Source organism: Notothenia rossii (assembly GCF_949606895.1).
Source record: "Notothenia rossii genome assembly, chromosome: 11".
In the NCBI taxonomy this organism is placed as follows: Eukaryota; Metazoa; Chordata; class Actinopteri; order Perciformes; family Nototheniidae; genus Notothenia; species Notothenia rossii.
Window position 1 is genome coordinate 42,269,503 of NC_136910.1, and position 26,178 is coordinate 42,295,680.

The window sequence follows — 26,178 nt, forward strand, 5'->3', positions numbered from 1 at the left end:
GGTTAATTGTTAACCTGTTCAACAAAGCCTTCCAACATTTACTCACTCCCCCCCCTGCAATGTAACACTTCCATTTCTGCCCCCTGTGTTATGTTTTTTCCTTATATGTTTCTTTGTTAAGCGATCTTGGGTTGATGAAAGGCGCTATATAAATTAAAGTTACTATTGTTATTATTATTATTATTATTATTATTATTATTATTATTATTATTAATAATAATAATAATAATAATTGATTTGGTTGATGGGGGCTCCCTTTATCCAAGTCTCTCAAAACCAAGTCTCTCTTGGCGCCTGAGGCTTATCATTATAGATGTTTCAGTATGAGTCAGTCCCTCACCTTCCATTTGTGCCTCACTTGTTGCAATAATTGTCACTTTTGTATGTATTATGTAAACATGAAGGCTTTTATATCTTCCCAAATGTATTTTTTTATCGTGTTAACATTGACCATACAGTCTGGAATAGTGCAGAAAATGATAATAATAAGATAATCTCGTTACATTGTTTATCCATGTGTGTGTGTGTGTGTGTGTGTGTGTGTGTGTGTGTGTGTGTGTGTGTGTGTGTGTGTGTGTGTGTGTGTGTGTGTGTGTGTGCGTGCGTGCGTGCGTGCGTGCGTGCGTGTGTGTGTGTGTGTGCCAAATGAGACTGGAGCAGACTGCAGAGAGAGAGGATCGCTGTCTCGTGTCTGTATCAGATGAGGGGGGGGGGATCACTAGGATTCCCTTGAAGCTGCTTTCCAGGGAAAAAATAAATGTTACGATCTTTTCTTTGCACCTCGTTTAACGGATAGTAGCCTATCAGCTCGTCAGTGCTGTCGTTTTACCTTGTAACATCGAGTCACTGGTTCTTAAAGAAGATGCCGAAACGGGGAAGTAAAGTGAGGGAGATTGTGTCGGAAGTAGACAGTTTGGAAGAACAACACGCGTTGTAGGATTCAGTGGAACCAGCAGCGAAAAGGTAGATTTAGTGCGGATATTTTTTAATTGATCATCTTTCTGTTTTTATTGCAGGAGCTACACGTGGATAGAAACATGATAAAGTAGCACGTGCATCTATCGGATCGCATCCAATGCCTATTACATATCATACAATCGTCATCAGGCTGTTAAGTAAAAGTTTTATATGTATTTTCCATGCTTCACATCTTGCTTGCAGTAACCTGCTACAGGCTATGCATTGAAACCAAAGGCGATTTACAAGCTGCATTATTGGAGAACCGCGCAAGGTGGTTTTAGTATTATCGAGAAGAAGAAAAACGCGACGAGAGGTTGAACTTTGCGGAGGTTTTCCTGAGAATTTGTGCATATCAAGGTCGGTAGCAAAGGGTCTGTCTCTAAACTCCGGATAGGATATATGAAGATCGCGATCCAGTTGGTTTTCCCTCGCAGAAATGCCTGTGCGTGCTGTGACCACCAGGTTCATGTACAAGGGACTTTGCACTATTCCAGATGTCCTCTCCTACCGGACCCCTGTTATCCTGCCTGAGGATGAGGTGGAAGGTGAGCACTCTTTTTTGTTTTCTATACTTGGTTGCATGTTTTACTGTCATGTTTTAAGAGCTGTTGTATCTAAGCAAACCATTACAGGACCCCGGAGAGCTCCAGCCGGTGTGCGCTCCTTTTCCACATCTACAAATCTGAATGTACACTAAACTGTGGGTCTGCTTGTAAAAAGGATCAATAAGATATTGTTAACGAGGTTTAGAGTTTAAATGTTCCACAATATCTGGGAAACAAAGACAATCTGCATGCTATGTTCACCTTTTTAACCCCTTATCTTGTCTTTCTTTTGGTTCATGTTTTTGCTTCTGATATTTGGCAAAAAGATAAACAAATACAACATTAATCTCTTTTCTCCTTATTTTGCATCAATACAAAAGACACTACGATAGTTACAATAAACAGCACATAAATAGTTATGATTTCCAAGGACATCCAACACATGCCAAGGGCTCCATACATGGAACATTGTATTTAACTTGTGAGTAACGTCATCTTTTTATACAATGCTGTATCGCCTGACTATATCCATGGCAACTGTAAGACTTAATTGCAAAGGGATACACTTGTTTTCGGCAATTGTTTTAAGCCAAGAGAAAAGACCTTCAGACTCAAGGAGACAAGTCTTGAAATGTGAGGCGGAATGAAGAAACAGGATGTGATGAATGGCAAACTTATAACTATACAAATGCAGATTACAACACATTTTCCAGGAAATGTATGACACATAAACTATTAAGATGTGAGATACATTTATTTTGACTCTGATTAAATCTCTTGTAAGACGTTTTGAATTGTAAGAATACGTAAAAACAACTACCCATAGCACAGTGCTGTTCTAATCTAAAATATTAATTGGAACATTCTGATTGTTTTTGCTACATTAATTGAAGTGCAAAGCTATTCAAGCGAAGGTTTTGTTTTGGCAAATGGTTCACAATGAGAAAGCACAGCTGGCGTTGATGTGGGGTGAAGCCAGGCAGAGTACAATAAAGAGATAACTCAGATCAGATTTGATATCCCCATGTCTTTTATGCAAAGGGGATTCCATGTCCTCTCCTTCTGTGAGCAGGTTGCACAGACCCACAAGTGGCTGGCTGCCCTTCCATAAGACCCTCATTTGACATTTGAAAAAATCCACTGTCTGCCATGACCACATTCATTCAATTAAAAGGTTGGCTTTGGAAGAACAAGAATTGAGAGAACAAGTCAAACAGACTGTTGTGTGTTTCATGCAGGTAATGGACATATTTTCAAACTGTAGCTTACTAATTGAGAGCAATTAAATATTCAGAAAGGCACGGAGACAGACCATTCAACCGTGAATGTCTATACCCAGGGAGGATTCACTGAGCATAATGCACTGCTGCATTTACATGGCCTCACACCTCAGCAGGGTAAACAGCCCTTGCTTCTTGTCATTGAGCAGCTCCACCATGCAGCGTGTTGAAGAGCACTCTGTAAATGTTGGGGGATGAGTGAGACTTTCAGATGAGCTTCTTTCTTTTTACAGATCCTCAGACAGACTGAATCAGCAACCTCCCACACACTGAGTGACTTCCCTTTACACTACTACTCCACCTTATCACACAGTATGGGGCTGCTGTTGTCAACAACACTGTAGTCCACTGCTTCTCAGAGAGAATTCCTCTCTCAGAGGTCTGCAAACCAGCCAATAAATACTCTTTCATCCCCCAAATCTTTAATTACTGCAGGGTAGAAGTTCCCTAATTGCTCAACGCATGTAATTATTCTCCCTAATCATGTTTATGATAATAGCTTTTTTCCTAGCAAGGTGTATATATATATATGTGTATATACACAATGGAGTGTAATTGTGGACAGCTTAGAAACAGATTACAGACACAGCGCTGAACTGCTACATAATATGCTTTGAGAGAGCACAGTATTCATTTTGACTTTATAGATCCAGACAAGATCAAATATTCTCACGCATTAAATCCAAATGACTGCAGTTCTACAATAATGTAAGATTTAAGTTATTATTGTCTGGTCTCAATTCCCTTACTTTTGTTTTGAAACCTCATTTTGGTTTTACCCTCAAATATAGTTTGATATTTACTTTTACCTGAATCATTTTACCTGCAACTTCTCTTAATATGACGGTTCCAATAAACTCTGACATCTTTTGATATCCATCTCACAGTCATAATTGTAGACACATTTTCTAAGAATATACTATAAAACCTTCTATGAAATTCAGCACAAATCTCTGTGGCCTCTGTGATTAAATCAACAGGGCTGACACTTGGTGACTTTGTTGGAGACTTGTGGTCTAGCATTTTACTGCCCACTGACACAAACAACACGCAAGGACAAAAGGACCTTGTGACTGTGGGAAGACACACACCACAGACAGTACGTGAAACACACTGCCGTCGTTAAACAGACTAAATACTTTCAGTTTCAGCATCAGAGGTAATTGTGAAGAATGACAAATCTTACCGAAAGTTATACAAATATAATTGGTGGTGAAGGTGCTGCATATCTAAGGATTCAAAGCTTTAGTGGTATAAGTGAATATGAAATACATTGAAGGTTGATTTAAGGGTGACTTAAATTAGCCACATTTAAACAACGGTGAACAGAGTAGGGGTGAGAGATTCAAGCAAACAAACACACATCCCACTTTTACTAAAAAAAGGCATTGTTACCAACCACAAGCATCATCAGACACTTCTATCTGCTGCAGTTTCTCAAAAAGGCTGTGTCCGTAACACCCGTAAACTTTTCTGCAAGACATCAGTCCCTCAATCAAAGACTTAGTTTGCTATGATGAGATATGTTTTGGTAAGATTTTAAAAAGCAATCCTGACGATTTAAAGTTAAAGAAACCGTGAATTGCAGAATAGAAAACAAAGGGAAGCACTTGTCATATCAAAATAGATCAACAACAGAGAATAATTCACTGGCACATTAAATAAGTATTGTCTCATCACAAAGTATTTTGCAACCAGCGTGATTCAAATGTCATCACAATTACATGGAATAATTATAATCAACCAATAAACCTGGATAATTATTCCAGATGCATGCTCCAGACTCCATATCATATCATATCTATCTTTAAATCTAACTGTGATCTTTAACCTTTCATTTTATGTGCATCACAATAATTTCTGCAATATTTACTGTGTTCACCATAACCGTATTGGACATCGGCTGCAATATTTATAGAAATCTCTCAGGGTGACAGGCACTTGCGCTGGATGGAGAGACTATTATTTATCCTGGCTGAGCTTTAGGGAGGCTGGATAAGTACTCACATCTCTTAATGGAGCTGCGGTTTCCAGGCAATGTTTTTTGAACAGATGGTTGTCTGGGTGGGCAGGTTAGTGGCACGGCTTCCTGCTCTGTTCTCTGTCCTTGTGTCATGCATGTTATCATAATCATTATTATTGTTATCATAGCTGATATTGATTCAAACTACTGTGCAAGCAACCTGCCTCTTCTAACAGTGCATATGAGTACACATTTGAGCTGTTTAAAGGTCCCCTATTATACTGTTTTTCCTAAATATATTATAGTTCTCTGATATTTACAAAACATATCTCTGAAGTGTTTGGCTCCAAATTCCAAACAGATCACCCATTGAAGCATCCCATAAACCCCTCTGTTTCAGCCCTGTTTCAAAAGTGCTGATTCTCTGTCTGTTACTTTAGATCAGGGGTTCCCAAACTTTTTCGGCATGAGACCCAAAACAGAAATGTTGTGGTCCTAAGGGACCCAAGCTAAAAAAAAAATCATGATTTTCCATAATATCTACAGTTATAAACAAAGAATGCAACACACCATGAATTTAAAATGTAAATGAAAATATGTATTTAATTATAAAAGTGCATCGCAGCAATTAGGTTTCTCACCATAAAAACCTTCCTTTTGAGCTTGCCCAGAAAAAATAAGGATCAAAGCAGATACACAAAACATGGGACGTGCAGTCAAGTATATACAGTATAAATCAAATTTCAATTATACAATTATCAAAAGTGCAATATTAAGTTTGTCGCTAGCTCAAAAACTATGTCCACACCATTTTAAACTATTTTAAATGAACAAAGAACAAACATGTTGTAAACAGAAAGGGACAAAACACTAACTGAAGTGCAGTCAACTGTATACAGTACATCACAGGTGAAACCACATTTAAATTATCAGAAGTGCAACATTAAGTTTGTCACTAGATCAAAAACTATGTACACACATTTTTTAAACACTTTTAAATGAACGGAGCTGTTTTAAAACACTCTGAGAGACAAATAAACTCCAACACTTGGCAACTGATTAACTTTTTTTTTGTGGAGGCTGACTTGATACGATGCCCTCAGTGCCCCTCTGTTCCCTTTGAATGCCTGCAAATAACAGAGAAGATATTATCATTAACATTGCTGGGTTATTGGGTGATTTTTAATACCAGCCGGCGTACGCTATATACCCAATGTGGACCTGGCAACCGCATTTATAGCGCATTACATTACATGTTACTTGTTAGACGCTTTTATCCAAAGCGACTACATACTCAATACTATACGAGGGATTTTGACAGGGTTGCTGCACAAAAGATCCAAGCGCGCACAGAAGAAATCTGAGAGCAGACATTTCACGAGCGCACAGAAACAGCCTGAGTGCGAGGAGAAGGTTTTAAGCTGGAACAAAGGAAATCAGTAAGCAGAAATATATCTTGAGTGCAAGCGTACAGTTTGAGCAGAAGCAGATCAAATCTAAGCGCAAGCAGGCACTATTTGAGTGTGAGGACAGGGTTTGAGGGAAAGAAATACATATTCTGAACGTGAAATCAATAAAGTATGCTCTCAAATTTAAAGACCACGCTCTTGAATAAAGATAACCCCCATATGTATTCCTATGTGCATCACACTGCAGCAGTCACGTCCGTGCGGCTGATACGTTCTCTCGCTTTCCTTCTCATACTGCCTGTCACTTTCCCTCTAATCTTCCTGTGGTTATTGTTTCTCTGTTTTTCTCCCAACCGTTTTAAAAACATTTCAGACTAGTAAAAGTTGAAACACCGCTCTGTGCCGCTGCAGAATGTAGTGGACTCGCGGCAGTGAGTAGAGGACGCGTGAGAGCGCGCAGCTGGCGGTCCGCTCCGGGGCTCAGTCTGCATTTCATCCAACTTTGCATTAACGAAACAATTTCACAACAGACCCTGACAAACTCACAAAAACACAAAACAAATGATTCAAATGAGTGACTTACTTTTCCGCCGTCAAAACACTGCTTCTTGAAAGACTCTTCTTTGCAGATGAAAAAATCCTTCGATTTGTCCCGATGCAGAGGATGTTTTATTTGGAGATGCAGGTCCAATTTATTCATTTTCAAGCTTTCGTTACTGAGCACCTCTCCACATAAAACACACTGAGGCCGCTCCTCTCCATTTCTAACAGCTTTTGTGAAGCCAACGTTTAAAAACTCCTCTTTGTATCGTCTTTTTGCCATCATGTACGATCGGGATTAATCAACAGATAATAAACAGACAGCGCAAAAACTTTCGCGGGGGACGCGTCAGAGCTGATACAAATACAATCTTTTATTTTATTTGTATTTAGAAAATTAAATCATTCAATATACAATGCTATATTGCATAATTTCATTTTCAAAATAAAAAATAAAATACAAAAATTATAAAAAAATTGTATTTGCAACGCAGCCATCAGCTCTGACGCTGTGTGTGTGTAGCAATGCATTTAACTGGCGACCCAATCAAAACGGGTCCGGTCGCAACCCTGAGTTTGGGAAAGGCTGCTTTAGATGAATATAAATTAGGAGCCACTCCCCACGCCCCTCTGAGAGATATTTGGTTAAAAAGAACACAATGGTGCTCTAGGACAGGGGTTCCCAAACTTTTCAGCCTACGACCCCCAAAATAACAGAGACTGGCGACCCCTGTCAATTAATTAATTTAAGTTTTCCGCACTCTCGCGGGACTATCTCCGCAATGGAGCGAGCTTAAGTTTCGATTGCATGATATAGCCCAGCGCAACACCTTCGTCACACATGTTGCCACTTGTTTGTACCATTTTCAGGCGATTTCTAATCTGTTCTAGAAAAACGATGTGTTTTTTAGGATTTCAAGAAGCGCATAAAACAAACAATGGATGTATTTTATGAACATTTATCCATGCTGAAAGTAGATTTAGATGTTTTAAGAGTGAGATAGAGATTATTATCTAATATATGCATCCAATGAAGCATTGCATGAAGTCTGTTGATGATCAGAGGCTGTTGTTCGGGCTGCATAAACGTTTTTTATTATTGGTAAGTGGTCCTTGGTATGAAAAAGCTTGAGAAACACTGCAGTGGATTGTCAACAGGGGGAATACTTGCTGTGGGGAAATTATACAGATGGCCAGCCCACCCCTGAAAAATGTCTATGCACACGTTATTATTAATAATATATATTTTTTAAATTGATTAAAAAAAAGAATTATTATTTTGGAATCATCTCGCGACCCCAACTTTGGGAACCCCTGCTCTAGGAGGAGATTCAGGTGATAAGGTGGGGGGTGGGGGGGGGGATACCTTGGTTGGTGATTGGCTAATGGTTACACAACCCAAAAAACGATTATGACATCATAAAGTGGCCAAAATCTGATCAGTTCATTTTCAGACAGGTTCTTATAAATGGATCAGGAGAAAAAGTGAGCCAATCTTTTTTCCTGAAACTTTCAGAATCTCTTAACACAGAGGGGATACATGTTGATGTATAACAGATGTGGAAAAAGTGGATTTTGCATAATAGGTGACCTTTAAATCTCACATCCAGACTCTTTTCTGGTGTATTCACTATTTTTATACTTTGTGCATTTGATAACTCAGTAGAAAGGAAAATCCCCTTTTCTCCCTTAACGATACTTATTTATGCCTTTGACATAACAGTAATCTCTATAATATTCATGTTCAACACACCCATTTAATATTTTTGTGTGTGTTTACCCTGACCGTTACACTCACTGAGCACATTTTTTAAAATGTCTATGAGGACATTATGCTGTGCCAAGTGTGTCCCCATTTAATGAGCAATGTTAAAAACAACAAGGTCCAAAGCCAAGTACAGCCATTTACGCTTGAACGGCTGGGATAATTGAAAATATATCTGATAAAGTATTTTTTTGTACATTTCCGTTTGATGGACAGCTGCTGTCCACTCCAGTGGATGTGCTAAACTCTATGTTCTGCCTAAATGCCTTTATTTACATTCACTCACTTTGTATGTTTGATTACCAAGGATAATGTCATTTATGCTATTACATAGTATTCCAAATCTATATAAGTTAATTTGCATAATTTTCTGATAAGAGTAAAAGCAAACAGGAAGACTTTGTGATGTAATAATACATGCATGAAAAGCACATCAAGTATATACAATGTAATGGATGGAGTTGTAGAAATAACATCATGTACTATGGTACAATAATAATATACATTGTACATAAGACCATTTTATAACATGAATTATATAAAATGTCTTATTTAAAAATTCGATCTAACCTTGTCAATTTTACAATGACTAAAACATATAGGCCTTAACTCACAGTAACCTTGCAGACACTTAAAGTGCACATGTGTTGAACCTGATAAGACTTTCGTTTTGTGGCTCAACAATCGTGACTTTCCGGCAGTGTCACTCTTGGAGGTCTCTTTGAGCTTTTACCGCTCCTCAGTGCATCAGTGACAGAGGAAGTGAACAGTATTTATAGATCACAGCCAGCAGGAGAACCCCCCAGACGTCAGGCATTGTAGCGGAGAGTAAACCGGATCGACTTTGTATGCGAAGCGGTCTCCTTTGTGATTACAAATGGAGTGTTGGCAACAGACAAGTATATGCAAACTATGTGTGTCCTACTGTAAATACCATACACATAATAATAATAATAACTTGAATTGATATAGCGCTTTTCATAACCTCAAGGTCGCTTTACAAAGAAACATACAGGGACAAGACATACAGAGGGAGGTTTGCCAGACCGGATATACAGTGACTGCAGATGCCTTTTCTTACTACGTGAGCTTTTTATAATTTTACAGCAAACCAGCAACAACAACGTTGCAACTAAAGACACGGCACTTAATGCTGTGACATAATTTCTAAGGTTTCATTGTTCGCTTCCTCAGTGGTGAACGACAAAATGTCTGCTCATTACTGTTGTCATCTTCACAACAACATCATCTAACAATCGTACAAGATGTTAATTATGAGACGTGATGTCCTTACTCTCACCTTCTCGGTCAGATGACAACAACTATGTTCAATTAACATCATGCTGCTGAGTTAGGACTCAAAGCAGCTCTCAACTGATTAACTTGGGGGACAATCTAAAATCTTACCAACTACTATATTTCAATAAAACTTAGAGGCGAGATGAGCTGAGGTTCAAGTCACCGACAAAGATTCAAGAGGCAGCAGCAAATGCAGGAAATTGAAAAAGAGTTGAGGTCAATTCTGTACTGCCTGAAAGGGCAATAGATAATTCGATTTAGTCGTGCAAAACATCCGCAGGTCGAGGTATAATTGTATCTCTGCCTGCACAGACAGGTAGGGTGTAGAAGTCTTAAATACTTTTTTGACAGCAGGATTTGTTTTAGCTGCAGGACTCATGCAGGGCGACTTCTTGTGACTGTGAGTGCTGAATGTAAATGTGAACATTTAAAATGCAGTAAATCTGTAGTAGCAAAGTAAGGTGAGGTAGAAATGTGTGGGACCTGTGGCGATGATGAGGATTTATATTTGTAGTATGTATGTGTTGGTGTTCTCAACAGGGGCAATAAAGTATGGCCTTGTGGCATCATGATTCATTATAATGTATTTCAGACTAATTCAGTTGACAATTGAAATTGAATGAAGTAAGAGTATCTAACGTCACACCTATTTGCAATTTTGCGAAAGCCTTAATAATAATAGTAATACATTTTATTTATAAGCGCACTTTTCATTTGCGTAAACAAAACTCAAAGTGCTTGTCCTTGTGATGATTCATAACTGTGTATGTGAAGGAGGTTTTCAGTGTTACTTCTCAAGCATTCACACTAGTAAATCCATAGTCTTGAAATGTATCCCTAATTGATTCTTATGGATGTCAGAATGTATTTTGAGGCTTATAGTCAGTCAGAAACATCAACTTTAAGTGTTCCTCCTCACAATGTAATGGTATTTTTTAAAGCCCATATTATCTTTTCTAAATCTGTATTATACTTTTGTTGCTGAGAGTCTCTTAATATCTCAGTTGTAGAGCATACTTAAGTTTGAAGCCCCTGGTTAATATGATTCATGTTTTCCACATTCAATATCAGAGAGGAGGATGTCATGGGTGGCGTTATACTGTTATTGATGTTACCACCTGGGAAGAGCTCTTATTTAATGAAAAGAGTCTGATTCATCTCCCAGTGAATATTTTTATCCTCTAATCCATTTTCTTTAACTATCTCAATAAGTGGCCCTTTGATAGGAATGTAGGGATCACACAAACCCCCACCATTTGTACTTTTAAGTGGGAAAGGTCGACAACAGCAAGTGACACGGTTTAATTACTTTATTTAAGATTGTTCATTTGCATTTTTCCGTTGCTGTTTTGAGACAAAACCCTCTGTAAATATTTAGGCGAGTCATGTTCCTGCACTTGCCTCCTGTAACTTTGGAGACTGGAGACTGCCGCTGTGCTGCTCCTCCCTTAAGTTCCTGTGGTGCAAAGATACCTCTCCATCTACCTCCTTCCGTATTAACTCGATTACAGTTTCTTGTACAATGTCAAAGTCGTTAAGGTGAGGTGTAATCTTTGCAGAGAACTGGACAATGGTTGTTTGGCTCTCTCATTGCCAGTGCTTGCCTTTCTTCAAAGATAACTAAGGAGACCCCTGTTTATCATGAACCCTTTATATGTTCTAGTATCTTCTCCATTATATACTAAGGATGCAGACAAGTTATGTTGTAGGTACTTTCTGTCCTTCCAAGCATTCAAAGCACATTCACAGAAACTGCAGGTGTCTCAGTTAGGACGTGAGAAAGTAAACGAAATGCAGCACACATGAAAACATGGAACAGTTTGTAATGATGTGTAACTTAAAGGTGGGGTAGGTAAGTTTGAGAAACCGGCTCGAGATACACTTTTTGTTATATTCCATGGAATGCTCTTAACATCCCGATAGCAATGAATATCTTAAGTGCTTTGACAACATTATCTGTGGAAGCTGTATTACTGTAAAAAGCACGACCAATCATTTTAGCCGGCCCGGCTAAAATAACTGGATGGCCTACCTGCCTGTCAGCTTTCCATCTGTGCACAAACTTATCTTGTGCCCTCATTGGTCATGTGCGCCTCATGTGTGTTGGAGGATGGGTTCTGTAAGGAAGTGGCAGATTTCTTCCGGCTATGTATTTTCAAATTCTAGCTGGTTTCTCCAAAATGACCTACCCCACCTTTAAAGCCTAGCAGGCCAGGTAATGAGAACGGATCTATAAAGTTCAAGCAGACAAAGCAGGGAACTGGCAGAAAGTTGGTTGCGCCATGGAGAAGATTGGTAAACAAGTAGGTAGTCTCACCAAGGATTCAGAAGCAGATCTCAAGGTGGGGGAAAGAAGGCTGGTGGGTTTACCAGGAATCAGAAGAGTAAGGCAGGTCCGAGGCAAGCAGCGTCAGAAACTGGAAGTCAGTCCTGATTAAAATGTGTGAGAGTCTTGCATGAACAGCAAAGAACAATCTGGCAGTTAGTGTTTGAGCATGAGAGGCTTAAATACTGGCTTGTTTGGAGATGAAATCCAGCTGATGATGAGGTGGGAGTGGATGGCAGGTGGGGTGAGGTGGAGGTAGTAAAGTACTGGGGAGCATCAGGTAAAGAGAGACATCCTCAACACATCTGTATTTTTAGAAAGCACAGGAAAAAAGTGACACTAATACTGACTTTAAATATGAACTTTGACACAAACGTAATATTTGCCCTGTAGTTTTGGAAAAAGTCTTGCAAGCAAAATAACTTGTTGTAATCAAAGAGTGCTATTGTACCAAAATAAATACCCATTGTATTACTCTATGAATATGTTATTTAAGAGATTCAAAGTACACTAACAGTTCATTCCTTAAAAGGCATTTACTATATGCTTTGCATCCCCTGTGTTTTCTTTTAATCACTATTTGGCAGAAAAGTATTTTTTCTCATGAGTCATTAACACCTGGTGAGCTTCTTTTTAGATAGAATTTGCAGGCTCTGGGAATCAAGCTGATGCACAACAGAGGTATCTTTTCTCCAAATGTAATGCTGGTCTCCACAGTCTTGTTCTGCCTCAAAGCTATTGTTTGGGATTACCCCAATTATTAGGTGAGTGGGCTTCAATAGCTTTTTTGTCCCTGCTAGTGACACAAACACTGCCAGCGTTCAGCTTTTTGGCATCAGCTCTTTTCCTGGATGGCCTTTATGGACAATAACCAGCATCTGTTGGTCAGTCAGAAAGGTCAGCATGATCCGACTGTCTCATGTTCTGTTTTAGCTAACTTGGAAGGTCAGCAGACTTTCAAGTCCTGGGTTTAGATCTCAGGGATGGAAAAAGGGGCTCTTTGATGTTTGGGACACATGGATTGAAGCTCGTCACAAACTGTGTACTAGCTCCTTAAAATACAAGTCACAGAGAGTCCTTACAGGGGAATTGGGATTGGGCCAGAAAGTAAACTGTGAGCTGAGAAAGATGAGGAGGACACCGGATGATGAGAGAGAGACGTGGTTGATAATCAGTAGGTCAAACAAGCAAAAACAAACCGCTCTACATTGGATAACTAATAATCATCAACATGCCTGTTTGCTCTCCAATAATCTGCTGGCATCTGTTGGTCTAACCTGCCAGGAAATCAATATGTCATTCTTGGATTGCCACATGTCATTATCACTTTTGATTTAGTAAACTTAATAGATGGTTTTCTGTAATATATTTGTAATTTGCTTTCCCCCACCTTGGCCTCAAGGGATACAATCCTCCAATATTTCGAATTCAAAATTCACTGAAGGGCGTCAAATATATTATTTTCCATCAAACTAAAACAAAACGTTTCTTCTGTGGTCCGCCAGAATCCTATTGAAGATGACAAAGCATCTGTCACTGGGGGTTTAAGGAATGCACATTATCAAAAATGTCAAGGAGATAATACTTGATCCAGACAAGGCGAGAAACACACTCACGATTCAATGCACATTTCTTTGGACCATCCACAAAGTGCAGCCTCCATCAGATTTGAAACAAGACAGGACAAACATTTTTTTTGTTATTAACTTAGGTTTAAAGCTTGCTTTGGTATGGCAAATTTGTAAGCAACACAAATATAACCAGAAGTTGTCTTTCTTGTCATATTTGTTATCTTTGTGTGACTGTAATTGTTCATTTTGATATCCATGTCCAACATCCTTCTAACACATATACCAAATGAATTGTTTCCTATTGGTTCAGCCTATTAGAGCACATGTTTCATTGTGGTTACACCCAGAGCGTGTTTTTTACCCTTGACTTGACTCTGAACACTGACTCAGTGTTACAGTCAATGCCATTATCTCAAAGGCAACAGCCGCTCTGAAATATTGTGACACATTGGTCATAAAAGAGGTACTTCAATCAATATGTTACAGTACATATATTCTTGGTGACTTGAGCAATATGTTTTGGTGTTTCGGTAAATGCTCTGAAACTGTTCATCCTCTATCAGCAGAATGAACCCTTAGGAATGTAGTCATGTATGCCTTGATTACCTGATGCTGCAGGGAAATCAAACAAAGAAATCCTAATTACATGCTGTACAAGGATTTTCACGGTCTGGCCCTGACTTCAGATAACCGAGCTGTTGCACCTTTAATGCAGCAAGGTTACTTAGATTCAAGGTCTAACAGTAGAACAAGTAGAAGTCTGTTACCAGCTGTTGTGTGTTTATGTATGTTTGTCCAGGTTAAGAGGATTTACTTACTATGACATGCACAATTTGACATGATAGTGCCAAATAATTAAAATATGAATACCTTTGCAAAGCTTTTACGACTTAAATAAAAGGTTGAAGGGATCCGTTTTTGTTGAGACTGTAACAGACACATATTTTGAAGGCTGTGTACTTTAACACACCATATGGTGTTCAAATTACATGTCCACCTCCTGCATTGCATTTTAAATTACCTTTAATATGGGCCCATAGCAAATAAAGATGTCAACATTTACCTCTATAACTTCTTGAAACAAACAAGTCCATCTCTATGAATACCAAGTGTTAGCAGAACTAAGTTTTGGGGTAAATTATGTAAAAAAGCAATCGTGACAGGGAAGGGTGGGTGATATAGAGAGAAAATAGAGTCACAACTTTGTTTATGGACTTTCAGGAGGGTCAATTATTATAATTATATCTTTAAAAAACAGAAAATGAATAAATATGGGATTATAATGAAGTGTACTTTTTCAGAAAAGAGAAAGTTGGTTCCCAGGTGGTTGCATTCATGTTTTTTATATTTATATGTACACCTAAGGCTGTGAAAACAACAGCCAATGCTCAGCTGGCACATTGTTATTATTGGTTACTGGCACCAGGGGTCGTGACATTGAATCTAGGGTGATGCTGAAGGAAGATAACAAAAGTTAAGCAGCACTCCTGGCTGTAATTTAGAAGAATAGGCTCTGTCTGGTATGTCACGGTGGGTACACACAGTGTCACTTGTTAAGTAGGACCTGAATGGCCTCTTGCAACACTTTCTTCTATGTTCCCAAAGGGCTAGAGTCTGCCACTATGGACTATGACTAGTAAACTAATCTCTGTCATTCATGTAAACAAGATGGATGGTCATTGCCTGTCTACTTGTGGGCTTGAATGCAAATGACAGGTGGTGCTATCACATACTTGCATGCAAATTACCTTTCTCTCCGTGATACAAATGGAAAATAGCAAACAGAGTGCATTTACATACCACCTTTCTACCTTACCAGATCACTTTACTGTCATTAACACATGACACACACATGCATACACCAATGGAGCCATGGGTGGCAATTCAATCAGGAGCCACTTCATTGTCTCTCTCAATAACACTAAGGATGGGGGATCGAACTGCCAACCTTGTGATTAAAGGAAAGTCCCTTCTAAATCCTAAGACATATACAGTTCAAATTAAGATCCTATGAAGCTATTGGTGCAGGAGTAATATCCAAATGAATGTCGACTAAATAAAGAGATATTTTAGCTTGTGTTGGCATTGGCATAAAATGACTGAGCTATGCTACAGTGCCAAGAGGCAGGACTGTCGATAATGTTGATACAACATTTAGGTATTTGTTCTTCTCAACCTTTCGTGCTTCTAGTATATCAGGCTAGCATTGTTGTATCATGTACTGTATATGTTGGTATACATTTAATATCCTACTCGTACAGTTCTCCTAATTGCTTGTCTTGTTTCATCTAATAACACGTGACTACTGAGCATGCATTGAAGGTTCTTGTATATTTGAGGATCTACATCAAAAAGAGCCGCAGAGGTGCTCTGCCTTTGATGTGAGACCGCTCTTTTTACCACTTCAAACAGAATACCGTGATGCAGGGTGAGGAAAGGTGCCAAATGGCAATGTTTATGGATTATTTACCAAAAGTTGTATTTCATTATAAACACATGAACCTGCTCACTGCCTTCTGTCACAACCACTTGTGTTGTGGTTATGGTAATGTGGCTGTGAAGGTGCCTGAAGGTGTTAACATATCAAACAAGGAATTTGTATCAATAAAAAAACAACATTTGATTATATAACAGGCCAGGTAACAGAATATTATAATGGTTGGATACTTTAGTCATCTTATTTATCTATTGTATTGCATGAAAAGGCACTGTGTACTTATATATCTGTATGAATAGTGAGTAAATAATTAAACAAATCTATGTCAAGATAATTTATTGTCACATTAAGTGATGTTTTATTATGTCCCTCAGTTTGTGAAACACAGTCACATATTGTGAAGCTGTGCAGCTAAATAGGCCACCTGTCTCTTTCTAACAGAAAATGGATTTCTATCCACGGTGCCGAAATATTTAACTACTCTCTCTCTCCGTGGCGCTGAAACGTGAAATGACAGTCACTGTGTCTCTATATTCATGAATCTAATGTAACAAATGCAGACTCTCTCTGTCTGTCCGTCATTCAGAAGCCATCTAGTTGAAGCTGTAATTGCTAACAAGAACCCTAATAAACACTTGAAAATGTCTGTATAGCTGTGTACAATAATTATTATAGACATTTGTTCAATGTGTAGTGCTTATAACTCTCAGTTCCAAGTCCATTTGTTCCTACTAAAACCAAGGCCGGATTAACCATATGGGCACCTGGGCTCAGTGCCCAGGGGCCCCTGGAGGTACTAATCCGGCCTTGACTAAAACCCAGTATCAATAAAAGTGGCAAAGGTTACTTAAAGGTGGGGTAGGTACTTTTGGAGAAACCAGCTCGAGTGCGCTAGAATTTGAAAATACACAGCCGGAATAAATCGGCTACTTCCTTACAGAGCCCCTCCTCCAACACACACGAACGCGCACATGACCAATGAGGGCACGAGATAAGTTTGTGCACAGGTGGAAGGCTGACAGGCAGGTAGACCATCCAGTTATTTTAGCCGGGGCGGCTAAAATGATTGGTCGTGCTTTTTACAGTACTACGGCTTCCACAGATGACATTTTTTTATGGATTTTTTGTCAAAGCACTTAAGACATTCATTGCTATCGGGATATTAAAAGCATTCCATGGAATATAACAAAAAGTGTATCTCGAGCCGGTTTCTCAAACTTACCTACCCACCTTTAAACATTAGTAGATGCATTTTTAAGGATTATTCTCTAGTTTCAATTTTGGATTTGGTGCTGGGGCGTGCACTTCAGGCAGCAGGAATGCTTATGAGGACATGTTCTAAACAAACCACAAAAGAACATAGATAATTGATTTGTTTTAAACAGCTTAAAAAACCAACAATTAAGGTCTAAAACACAGTGGATTAACTATAGTAAATGAGGATTTTGATTCACGGACAAAACGTGTAAACTTGCTCACATCGCTGCTGCTCTTAGCATTTAAATAGGAATTAAAACAATATTGTTTCTTATCCTTTTCATGCCTCTTACTATACTTTTTGTAACAAGACATTTTATTAGTACTGCTCCCTTTGCCGAAAGCATACAAATATCAAATTAAGAGGGATTATTCTTTTTGAGCTGTGGCTCTGAGTTACATTGGCTTGAATTCTTTATTCCATACAAACATAATTATAAACAGCTTTAAGACACTCTAAATTCTTAAAACAAACGTGAACTCATAATTCAAATCAACATTTTAGCTGAGTCAACCCACTGTTGCTCACATAGTGAAATTGTAAGCAATGTCTCCTTCCTCTCAACATAACGTAACATTATTTCTGCCCTTGTTCTCCCAACAGAGATCCGTGAGGCGTTCAAAGTATTTGACCGAGATGGGAATGGCTTCATCTCAAAGCAGGAGTTGGGGATGGCCATGCGCTCGCTGGGCTACATGCCAAATGAGGTGGAGCTGGAGATTATCATCCAAAGACTCGATATAGATGGTATGTGTATCTCTCTTTCTCTCATCAAAAGCCTGTTGCATATAACCCAACACATATACTATACAGTGACATCTTTGTATTTCCTTTAGGTGATGGTCAAGTTGGCTTTGATGAATTTGTCACATTGCTTGGTCCTAAACTCTCTGCTGCTGGCATGCCGGATAAGTTCCACGGAGCAGACTTTGATTCAGTGTTTTGGAAGGTAAACATTGTAATCATTATCAGTGCTTTATAAGTGTACATTTGTCTGTTCTCTGTCCTCGTTTGAGTTAGTTCCCTTCTGGTTTTTCTGATACAAAGCCATCTGTTGCAATTCTAATTACAATACAGAAGTTACTGATGTAAAATCTAATCATTTAAACAACATTATTCTTACATTACGAATTATGCTCCTGACTCACTCAAAAGCACATTTCCACACAGCCTTGACATACTGTATTGATCTAATGACATTACTACACTTGCAGTGTCTTCATATGCTTGCATTTAGTTGCATAAAGTAATCCAATAAATCAGTTCACCATGCGCTACCTGCCACGATTAATTGATGTCCCACAGCTGATTTGCGTCACTGAGGTGTTCTGAGACAGAAGGTCTTCCGCTGCTAACTAGACCTTTCTTGGTGTTTTATGTGTCCCCAGTGTGACATGCAGAAACTGACTGTGGATGAGCTGAAGAGGCTGCTTTACGATACTTTCCGCGACCACCTCACCATGAAGGACATTGAGAACATCATCATGACAGAGGAGAGCCACCTGAACAGCCCAGAGTCCCACGTGGACATAGACAGTAAGTTGCATACACATTTTATTACCTACATTTTTTGTATTCTGTTGAGACTCTCAGACAAGCTAATGTTTTGTCTTTTAAATCTTTCCCCAGCAAGCCCAACACAACAGGAAAAACACACATGTGTGCGTAAAAGCCTGATTTGTGCCTTCGCCATTGCATTCATCATCAGCGTCATGCTCATTGCAGCAAATCAAATGCTCCGCAGAGGAATGAAGTAAATACGCCTCCAGCTGGATACAGAGATACTTAAGAACGGACAATGAGAAATCAAACATTAATCAAAACACTTGTATGGTTTTGTTGAATGTTTTCAACACACAGCTTCTCTCTGTAATAGGTGCAATGATTTCATTCAGCGATTTTATATTGCCACAAATTGTAGCATAACCTGGTAAAAAAAAAAAAAGAAGGCATTTCAAGGGCTGATTAGTATCGGTATAGGTTGTGAATCAGATTTTTGAAGACATTATATTGGAAAGCAGACTTTAGAAGTATGTGCTTCGTAATAGATGTGATGTGTCTGTGTTTATCAAACCATTAATGTTGTTGATGAGAAGTCTGCCGTTTGGAATGCACCCAATAATGAAATTACTGAGGATAGTAATAAAGCAATACGCACGTGTTTATGCGCTGCATATTAAGTAGCTTTAATCCACTCTCAGCGTAATTGTTTTTCTTTTAAGTCTCTGTATTAGTGCCAGTATTTCCAGCCCAGAGGTCCAACTCATGTCAAGAGTAACACATCTTTACAAACCATCTGTGACCTAAATCTTAACAAAAGGAGAAGCCACATTAATTCAAAACACAAACGTGTTGAAAAGAATATTACAATTATTTCTACAACTGTTTAACCATGCTAGCTTCATGGCTCTTGGGATGGCAGTCGATAGTTCATCACTTTGGTCTAAACTATATGGATGTCATTCTGAACAGACACTCATTGCTCCCAGGGAAACAATGCAACTGACTTAAGTAATGCCCTGATTTTCTCCGTAAAACCACCAGCAGACCTAAGTTTTCTTTTGAAAAATCTCAACATCTACAGGATGATTTATCAAAAGATGTAGTAGAGACATCTATGGTTCCCAAAGGATGCACCCCCATGACTGTGATGATGCTCTGAGTGTGTCTCAGGATGAATTGTGGTGATTCACTGACATCTCATATCGTAATGTTCAAATCAAGCTCAGCTGTACTTTGCGCTTTGTGCTACTATACATCAGCATGTTAGTATTGTCAGTATTGGCCCGTGATATTCAAAAACAAGTCAGGAAAATAGTATGTTTCTCCAAAGTTTCTATTGTGACGTTGAGAAGCCCTACATTTGGAATAACTGGTGAACAGCACTGTTATCTGGAAAAGAGAGGGTTTGGAAGACATGTGGACACAGCCGGTAACCCTCCATTCAGCTGAGCCCAAAAGCCCTTTGTAAATAAATCACAGCAGACTAAAACATTTACTGGTTTGATTTGAAGCAGAGAGCTGAGCTCAGTGAGATGTATTGGCTGAGAAATTGAGATGAAAATGAAACAGCTGTTTCACAAAAAATGTAATGGAGTAGATTTAAGAATCAAGCTGAAATGTTTCATCCTCAAAATCTGCCAGTGATACATGCACAAAGCTGCATATTTCAAATGTGTGCAATAACTCTCCAAAAAGAGACATAATGTGTCACAGGAAAGACAAGTGATTATCTGAGCTAGCAGCTGTAAATAGCGTTAACCATTACAAGTCAGATGTTTAGACAGAATGACACATGACGATAAAGGATAATCAGTTCACAACACTTGCATGTACATTAAAAGTATATTCTGTGTTCAATGTGTTTGAGATCAAATGTTGAACCCTAGTGTATGTATTGAAATAATTATGCAATTTGTATAGTAATCATTGCAAAAATCTCAGTATTTGACATTTTCCTGTAAATGTCAATTTTTGTGGACGTGCAGACCATATCAAAAATACTAAATACTTTGGAGTATGCTGTGAAGAATAATTTGACATATCATAAAAAATGTTGTTTTCTGGTTTTTACATGGACCACCAAAACAACATGTTTAAAGTATAACATGGTTATATTTTCTTACTTGGAAAAGTGATACATTAAATCTATGTGATTTTATTGAATGTAAGCATAATGTTTTTTATAAAACAAATGATACGAAAAAATATATTTCAGGTTTCTGATATAATTTCCAGGTCGACTCTACATTCAGATGCAAGTAATTGTGTGTCACACACTAACATTAACATTTCTTATTTGGTAATATTCATTTTTCCAAATGTTTTATCAAATTTCTGTTGAATTCAACAAGTTTTACAAATTACTATATATTTTTTTTGCTCTTTTTATCTTGAAGTTTATCAAAGCTATATCACGAGAGGAACGTACGAAACAGCGAGTATCATTCTGGCAATAAAACAGATATTTTATCTCAAATACAGTAGCTGTTTGTATATGAACTTATAATATGACATCACATTACCTTTTTATGTGAACATCATCTAAGGTAGGGATTTTGTGTGAATGTAAAATATAGTTATTGTGTCAAATATTGTCTTAAGAGATATAAGCAATTATGGTGTCCTATTCTGTATGTTACAGTGCTTTAATGATCAGATGTATGTGCACTCTGTTCAAGGATTGTCTTTATTGTTATTACTTTGATTCAGACTGTAGTGTTCTGTTTGTGCCTTTGTCTTTGGAAGTAAGATCTGCGCTCTCATGCCTTGACTTAGAGTAACTTTAGAAAACTTCTAAGAAGAAATGTAAGTCCATTTGACTAAATCATTGCTTAAGACAAAAATGAAATCTGATGTATTTTCTAACTGAAATGACTCATTAGTAATTCAATTACCAATAAATTTTGATGTATTAGCTTTCTCTCTTCCATGTTCTTGGTAAAGATCCCTCTCTCACTTCTGGTTAATGATTGTATCACCCTGCTGTTGACATTACTAGTAATTTAATGTTTAGATTGAGAATACCAAGCGCTGTTTTATTTCTGTAACCTCCCATGTAGAGGTTACTGCATCAAATATACACTACTGTAAGTGTTGTCTGGATGCATGTATCCAATAAAAAACAAAGGCACTTAAAGGGGTCTGCTGTTTTTTTTCTGTGTACAAATGTGACCTTTGTTGCAAATAAAAGGAACATAAGACCAATCTAGAAAAAGAACATTTACTGTGAACAACAGAACAACATAATTGATACTAACATCAAGTACAGAGAATAAGTGGGTGCTAAAATCAAGGATTTTAAATAAATCTACAAGTTGACAACTTAAATGACTAAATATGAGTTATTCAACTTTTATAGCCTAAACCCATATTAAAATGCGTCTTTTAGAGTATTATCCAAAAATATGTTATACCTAAATCTGTGTCTCTCTCACCAACATGCACTGTGTACTTGTGGTATCCATCAAACTTTTTGTGTGCTTTTTTCCTCATTAAAGATTCGCAAAGACTTTTTCTAAATGTTGATACAAAAATAACTCAGTTTACATTCATGTTTGCTTTCTTCTTCACTCTCTTGGTTTTGCATCTGTTCTCATGTGTATATGATAGAACAAAACAGGGCCCCTTTAAAGTCAGATAAATATTCTGGCCAAGAAAGCAGATTAATAGTTAAATAAAATAATACAAAACCGAAATAAACTTAACGCAATGAAATTCAGCAAAACCCATTATGAGAAATACATGAAAGGGACTTTATAAAGGCCAAAGACAATTACATTGATCATAACATTTGAAATGCGTTATGATAACTATGAAAGCTTTTAGAATTCAAATTAATCGAGATCATTAGGTTTGCCATCTTTACTATTTAGGAAGTAGAGTGGTGTTTTGGTGCTGGCTGGGTTATAAATTAAAATCAGACAGATCATTGATTCCCCCGGTGACGTGGCAGAGGATTAGAATTTAACAAAAAAATAATTTCCATCTGCTCAGCAATGCTCCGTTCTTCATGACATCAAATGTAACTCCTTAGGGGAGTCTCATGGTAAAGGCACTCGACTTCACATTAGCGAAGCAATCAACAACAGACTGCCAAAATGTCAATCATGAGATTCATTATGCACCGCATGTATGTCATTCCAGGTTTACCTTCCTATGAATGAATCAATTAAATATCTCATTTAAAACTAAAAAAGACATCTCATATGTATTCTGTACATTTTATTCTACCAATGTTGCACACCAGCTTAACAGTGATGTGAACCACAAAGTGAATATCAGTCAGCCCCATTCTGAGTTCACTTTGCCTTTCCAACCGCTGGGAGGAGGAGGAAGAAGAGAGGGTGGGAGGTCATGGACGGAGAGGAGCTGTGGAGGTATGTCACTTTCTTCTTGGACCTCTTCACTGACGTCCTTATCTTTTAGATCTCTGAAGAGATAAATAATTAAAAAGTTGAATTTGAAATGAAGACGAATCATTAGCAATGTATGAATAAGCGTCAAAACAAAAGGAGAAGGTGCATACCCCTGGTTACCGAGGGCACTTCGCCTCTTTTCCCTTCTGGAGAGCCAGTCCTCTACACAGCGCCCCGGCATCCTGCTGTCTACAGCACCCTCTCTGAGACGTCTTTCATCTGAAAGAATTCAATCGTACTCCTGTCAACTAGAACCTGCCACATATTTTAATAATCAAGTGTCATTCATGCAAAATACTGTTTGCATCATCTTAAATTGGAGAATCCTTGCTTTTCCTCAGTTTAACATAATATTATACTGAATTAATTTTAGTTTTGGAGTGACAAAGTCCAAAACATTACTTTGGACTTGAGAAAAAGACATTTTTCACTATTTATAAATATGATTGATGATGATAACAATCATTTCTTGCAGCCATACTGTCAGTCGATCACGATTCAAAGTCAGCTGGATCAAATGTGCTTGGCAATTTAGTGTATAATATTATAATTTTTTAGGGAAGGCATCAGAAAATGCTAACCCTAGGTACCTTTTGTTGAAGAGGGTTTAAACTAGGGATGCCAGCGATTATTTGATTTTTCGAATATTCGTTACAGTCTCCATAATCGATTTTTTTTTTTTTTTAATTCGATTTTATTTATATATTTTTTTATTATTATTTATGTTTTTCTTTTTTTTTCCTGGCTTAGTTTCAACCAAAATATAGACTAATGCTAATAATAGTATTAATAATTGTAAATGGCCATTGGTCACACCACCAGTTTGGTCAGAAGCCAGCAGCGCAGGCTGTGCAGAGTGCAGACTGCTGCACTCTGCACGGCGGCGAATAATCGATTAATATTCGCCAGGGCTGTCCGATTTTCAAATTTGATCATGGTCAGTTTCTGGCATCCCTAGTTTAAACTTTCCTTATGCAGGATTACATTTAAGATATAAAAAATATGCAATGTGTTGGCCATTGGTAACATGGTTGTTAAATATTGAATGACCACCTACTAATTCAAGAATTATTTAGATAATATTATATATAATTGCCAATGCCATGTGTATTAAATGTGTAGCACATTGTTTGTGATGAACTGTGTTGATTTCATTTAAAAAACATATCTTAATCACATGGTAAACATCATTTCCATTTGGTTGCAGCTTACCTTCCACCTGTCTTTGTAGGTGAAACATATCTTCTTCAGACATGTGAGAAAACCTGCAGTTAGGGCCGAAATCACATATTCCTGAAAAAGGACAGGGAAAATAATAATTATTACAATAACAAAACATGCATTTAATATAATTTCCTGGTCATTGGATAAATGTATGGTTGAATTGCTTTAAGTTACCTTTTTGGAGAAACTTCCTGCAGGGTTTCTTTAATTGCTCATCACACAGAATAGCTGAGGAGTCTGTAAAAACACAAAGGATAGTGTTGTCAATGGTTGTATACATAACCTTCCATCATAATATAAGCAGATGGCCAGCCAATATGACAGAATGAAATGTGAGCAAGCTTAATTCTCCAATCAAAATCTCAAATAGGTTGAAGGCATTGCATTCTAAATAGTAATTTGTAATGTTTAGGATCACTGTCTAGTCTAAAACAAAAATTTACAATCACATCTCTCTCAGGTCTAAGGACAAACTGCAAGTCTCACCTCTGAAATAGTCGTACCAGGCCTTTTTAGCTCTGTGATGCTGAACACCAAACAAATGTTTCTTCCTGTTGTGCATGTTGTCCTGAAAGGACCGGTCACAGTAGTCACAGTAATATCTCCTTCCCATGGTGCAGGTTATGTGCTCAAACCAGCAAGAGGTCACCTTTTAAATGGCTATGGACAGTAAAGAGAAACAAAACACATTCCCATAACTGCTGGGTCACAACATGGTGAGAGAATAGCTGGGCTGAATTAAATGTTTCTGTATCGTACATTAATTGACTGTCATTGTGCACAAACTGACCTATTAACAAAACATGTGGTCTGTCCAGAATAAAGGGCGTTATAGTTCAACTGCACGTGTACAATTAACTATTATGTTGTTAATCCATTACTCAACTAATCTCTTCAGGACTGAAAAGCCCCCACAAAAAATAAAAATGCCATCCTAATACAGTTAAAATGACATAGCCGACCCAATTTACAATTCACATGTCAGAGAATTCTTTTTTTTTTGCAATTCAGAATTTCGCATCAATGCAAGTTTTTTAACATCTACATATAGCAATTAGGATGTCATATGGTTGTTTACTTTCGGATCACATACTGTTATAATGCTATAATTTTATTGAAAAAATATGGCACAAGGCTTAAAATGATTAAATGGGAGGCAAAAACAGGAAACAACCTGATCTAGCCTACAATAAAGAACACCAGGAACATTATCTAACGTTTACTGCCATCTGCTGGTTTGGTCATAGAAGTGCCTTTATTTTTTAATAGTATCTGGTATAACTTCCTATTTCACTGTGATGATACAAATATGAACATAATAAAGGTGAAATATTCTGAAATGTAAACGTGCAGTTTGATGCTCATGTAAACTTTCCCCCAATAAGCAAACGTTAACATCCATAATCATTGGCTCATAGCATTGTTCAATCCGAATAGTTATTTTAACGTTACATGCTTATTGTGACATCCGTAAACGTTAAACCCTGTGTATATTACATTTAAAAGTCAAATACAACAAACCATTGGCGAACCATGATGTCATCCTCCGTTTTGTTTGCTTTGAATCCACATTATGTAGCAAACTGACGTGAAAAACAATGAAATCTTACAGTAATGCTATGCTAATCGTTTGCTAACCATTCCCCACTGGGGATACGGTGTCTTCGCAGGATCAAAAAGCGA

The 26,178-nt window shown here is 37.8% G+C and overlaps 2 protein-coding genes across 2 annotated transcripts; one reads left to right on the forward strand and one right to left on the reverse strand.

Moving 5' to 3' along the window:
* The first annotated feature begins 685 nt into the window (after positions 1-685).
* On the forward strand, positions 686-19,344 carry cabp7b (calcium binding protein 7b). Its single transcript, XM_079659515.1, has 5 exons — positions 686-1,505; positions 17,957-18,100; positions 18,190-18,302; positions 18,742-18,889; positions 18,983-19,344. Exons 1-5 carry the CDS (start codon positions 1,397-1,399, stop codon positions 19,108-19,110), a joined length of 642 nt encoding a protein of 213 aa, XP_079515641.1. The 5' UTR covers positions 686-1,396; the 3' UTR covers positions 19,111-19,344.
* Positions 19,345-22,060: 2,716 nt separating this feature from the next.
* zmat5 (zinc finger, matrin-type 5) lies at positions 22,061-26,170 on the reverse strand. Its single transcript, XM_079659517.1, has 6 exons — positions 26,017-26,170; positions 24,982-25,155; positions 24,670-24,732; positions 24,484-24,564; positions 23,382-23,490; positions 22,061-23,285 (listed from the first exon to the last, which is right to left on the reverse strand). Exons 2-6 carry the CDS (start codon positions 25,106-25,108, stop codon positions 23,138-23,140), a joined length of 528 nt encoding a protein of 175 aa, XP_079515643.1. The 5' UTR covers positions 25,109-25,155; positions 26,017-26,170; the 3' UTR covers positions 22,061-23,137.
* Positions 26,171-26,178: the final 8 nt, after the last annotated feature.

Bases quoted from the DNA above. Each gene is read 5' to 3' on its own strand.
- cabp7b (XM_079659515.1), top strand. From the start codon at position 1,397: ATGCCTGTGCGTGCTGTGACCACCAGGTTCATGTACAAGGGACTTTGC. The intron at 1,506-17,956 runs GTGAGCACTCTT...TTCTCCCAACAG, and splicing joins GCCTGAGGATGAGGTGGAAG to AGATCCGTGAGGCGTTCAAA. The intron at 18,303-18,741 runs GTAAACATTGTA...ATGTGTCCCCAG, and splicing joins TTGATTCAGTGTTTTGGAAG to TGTGACATGCAGAAACTGAC.
- zmat5 (XM_079659517.1), bottom strand. From the start codon at position 25,108: ATGGGAAGGAGATATTACTGTGACTACTGTGACCGGTCCTTTCAGGAC. The intron at 24,733-24,981 runs GTGAGACTTGCA...GTGTTTTTACAG, and splicing joins CTGGTACGACTATTTCAGAG to ACTCCTCAGCTATTCTGTGT. The intron at 24,565-24,669 runs GTAACTTAAAGC...GTCCTTTTTCAG, and splicing joins CAGGAAGTTTCTCCAAAAAG to GAATATGTGATTTCGGCCCT.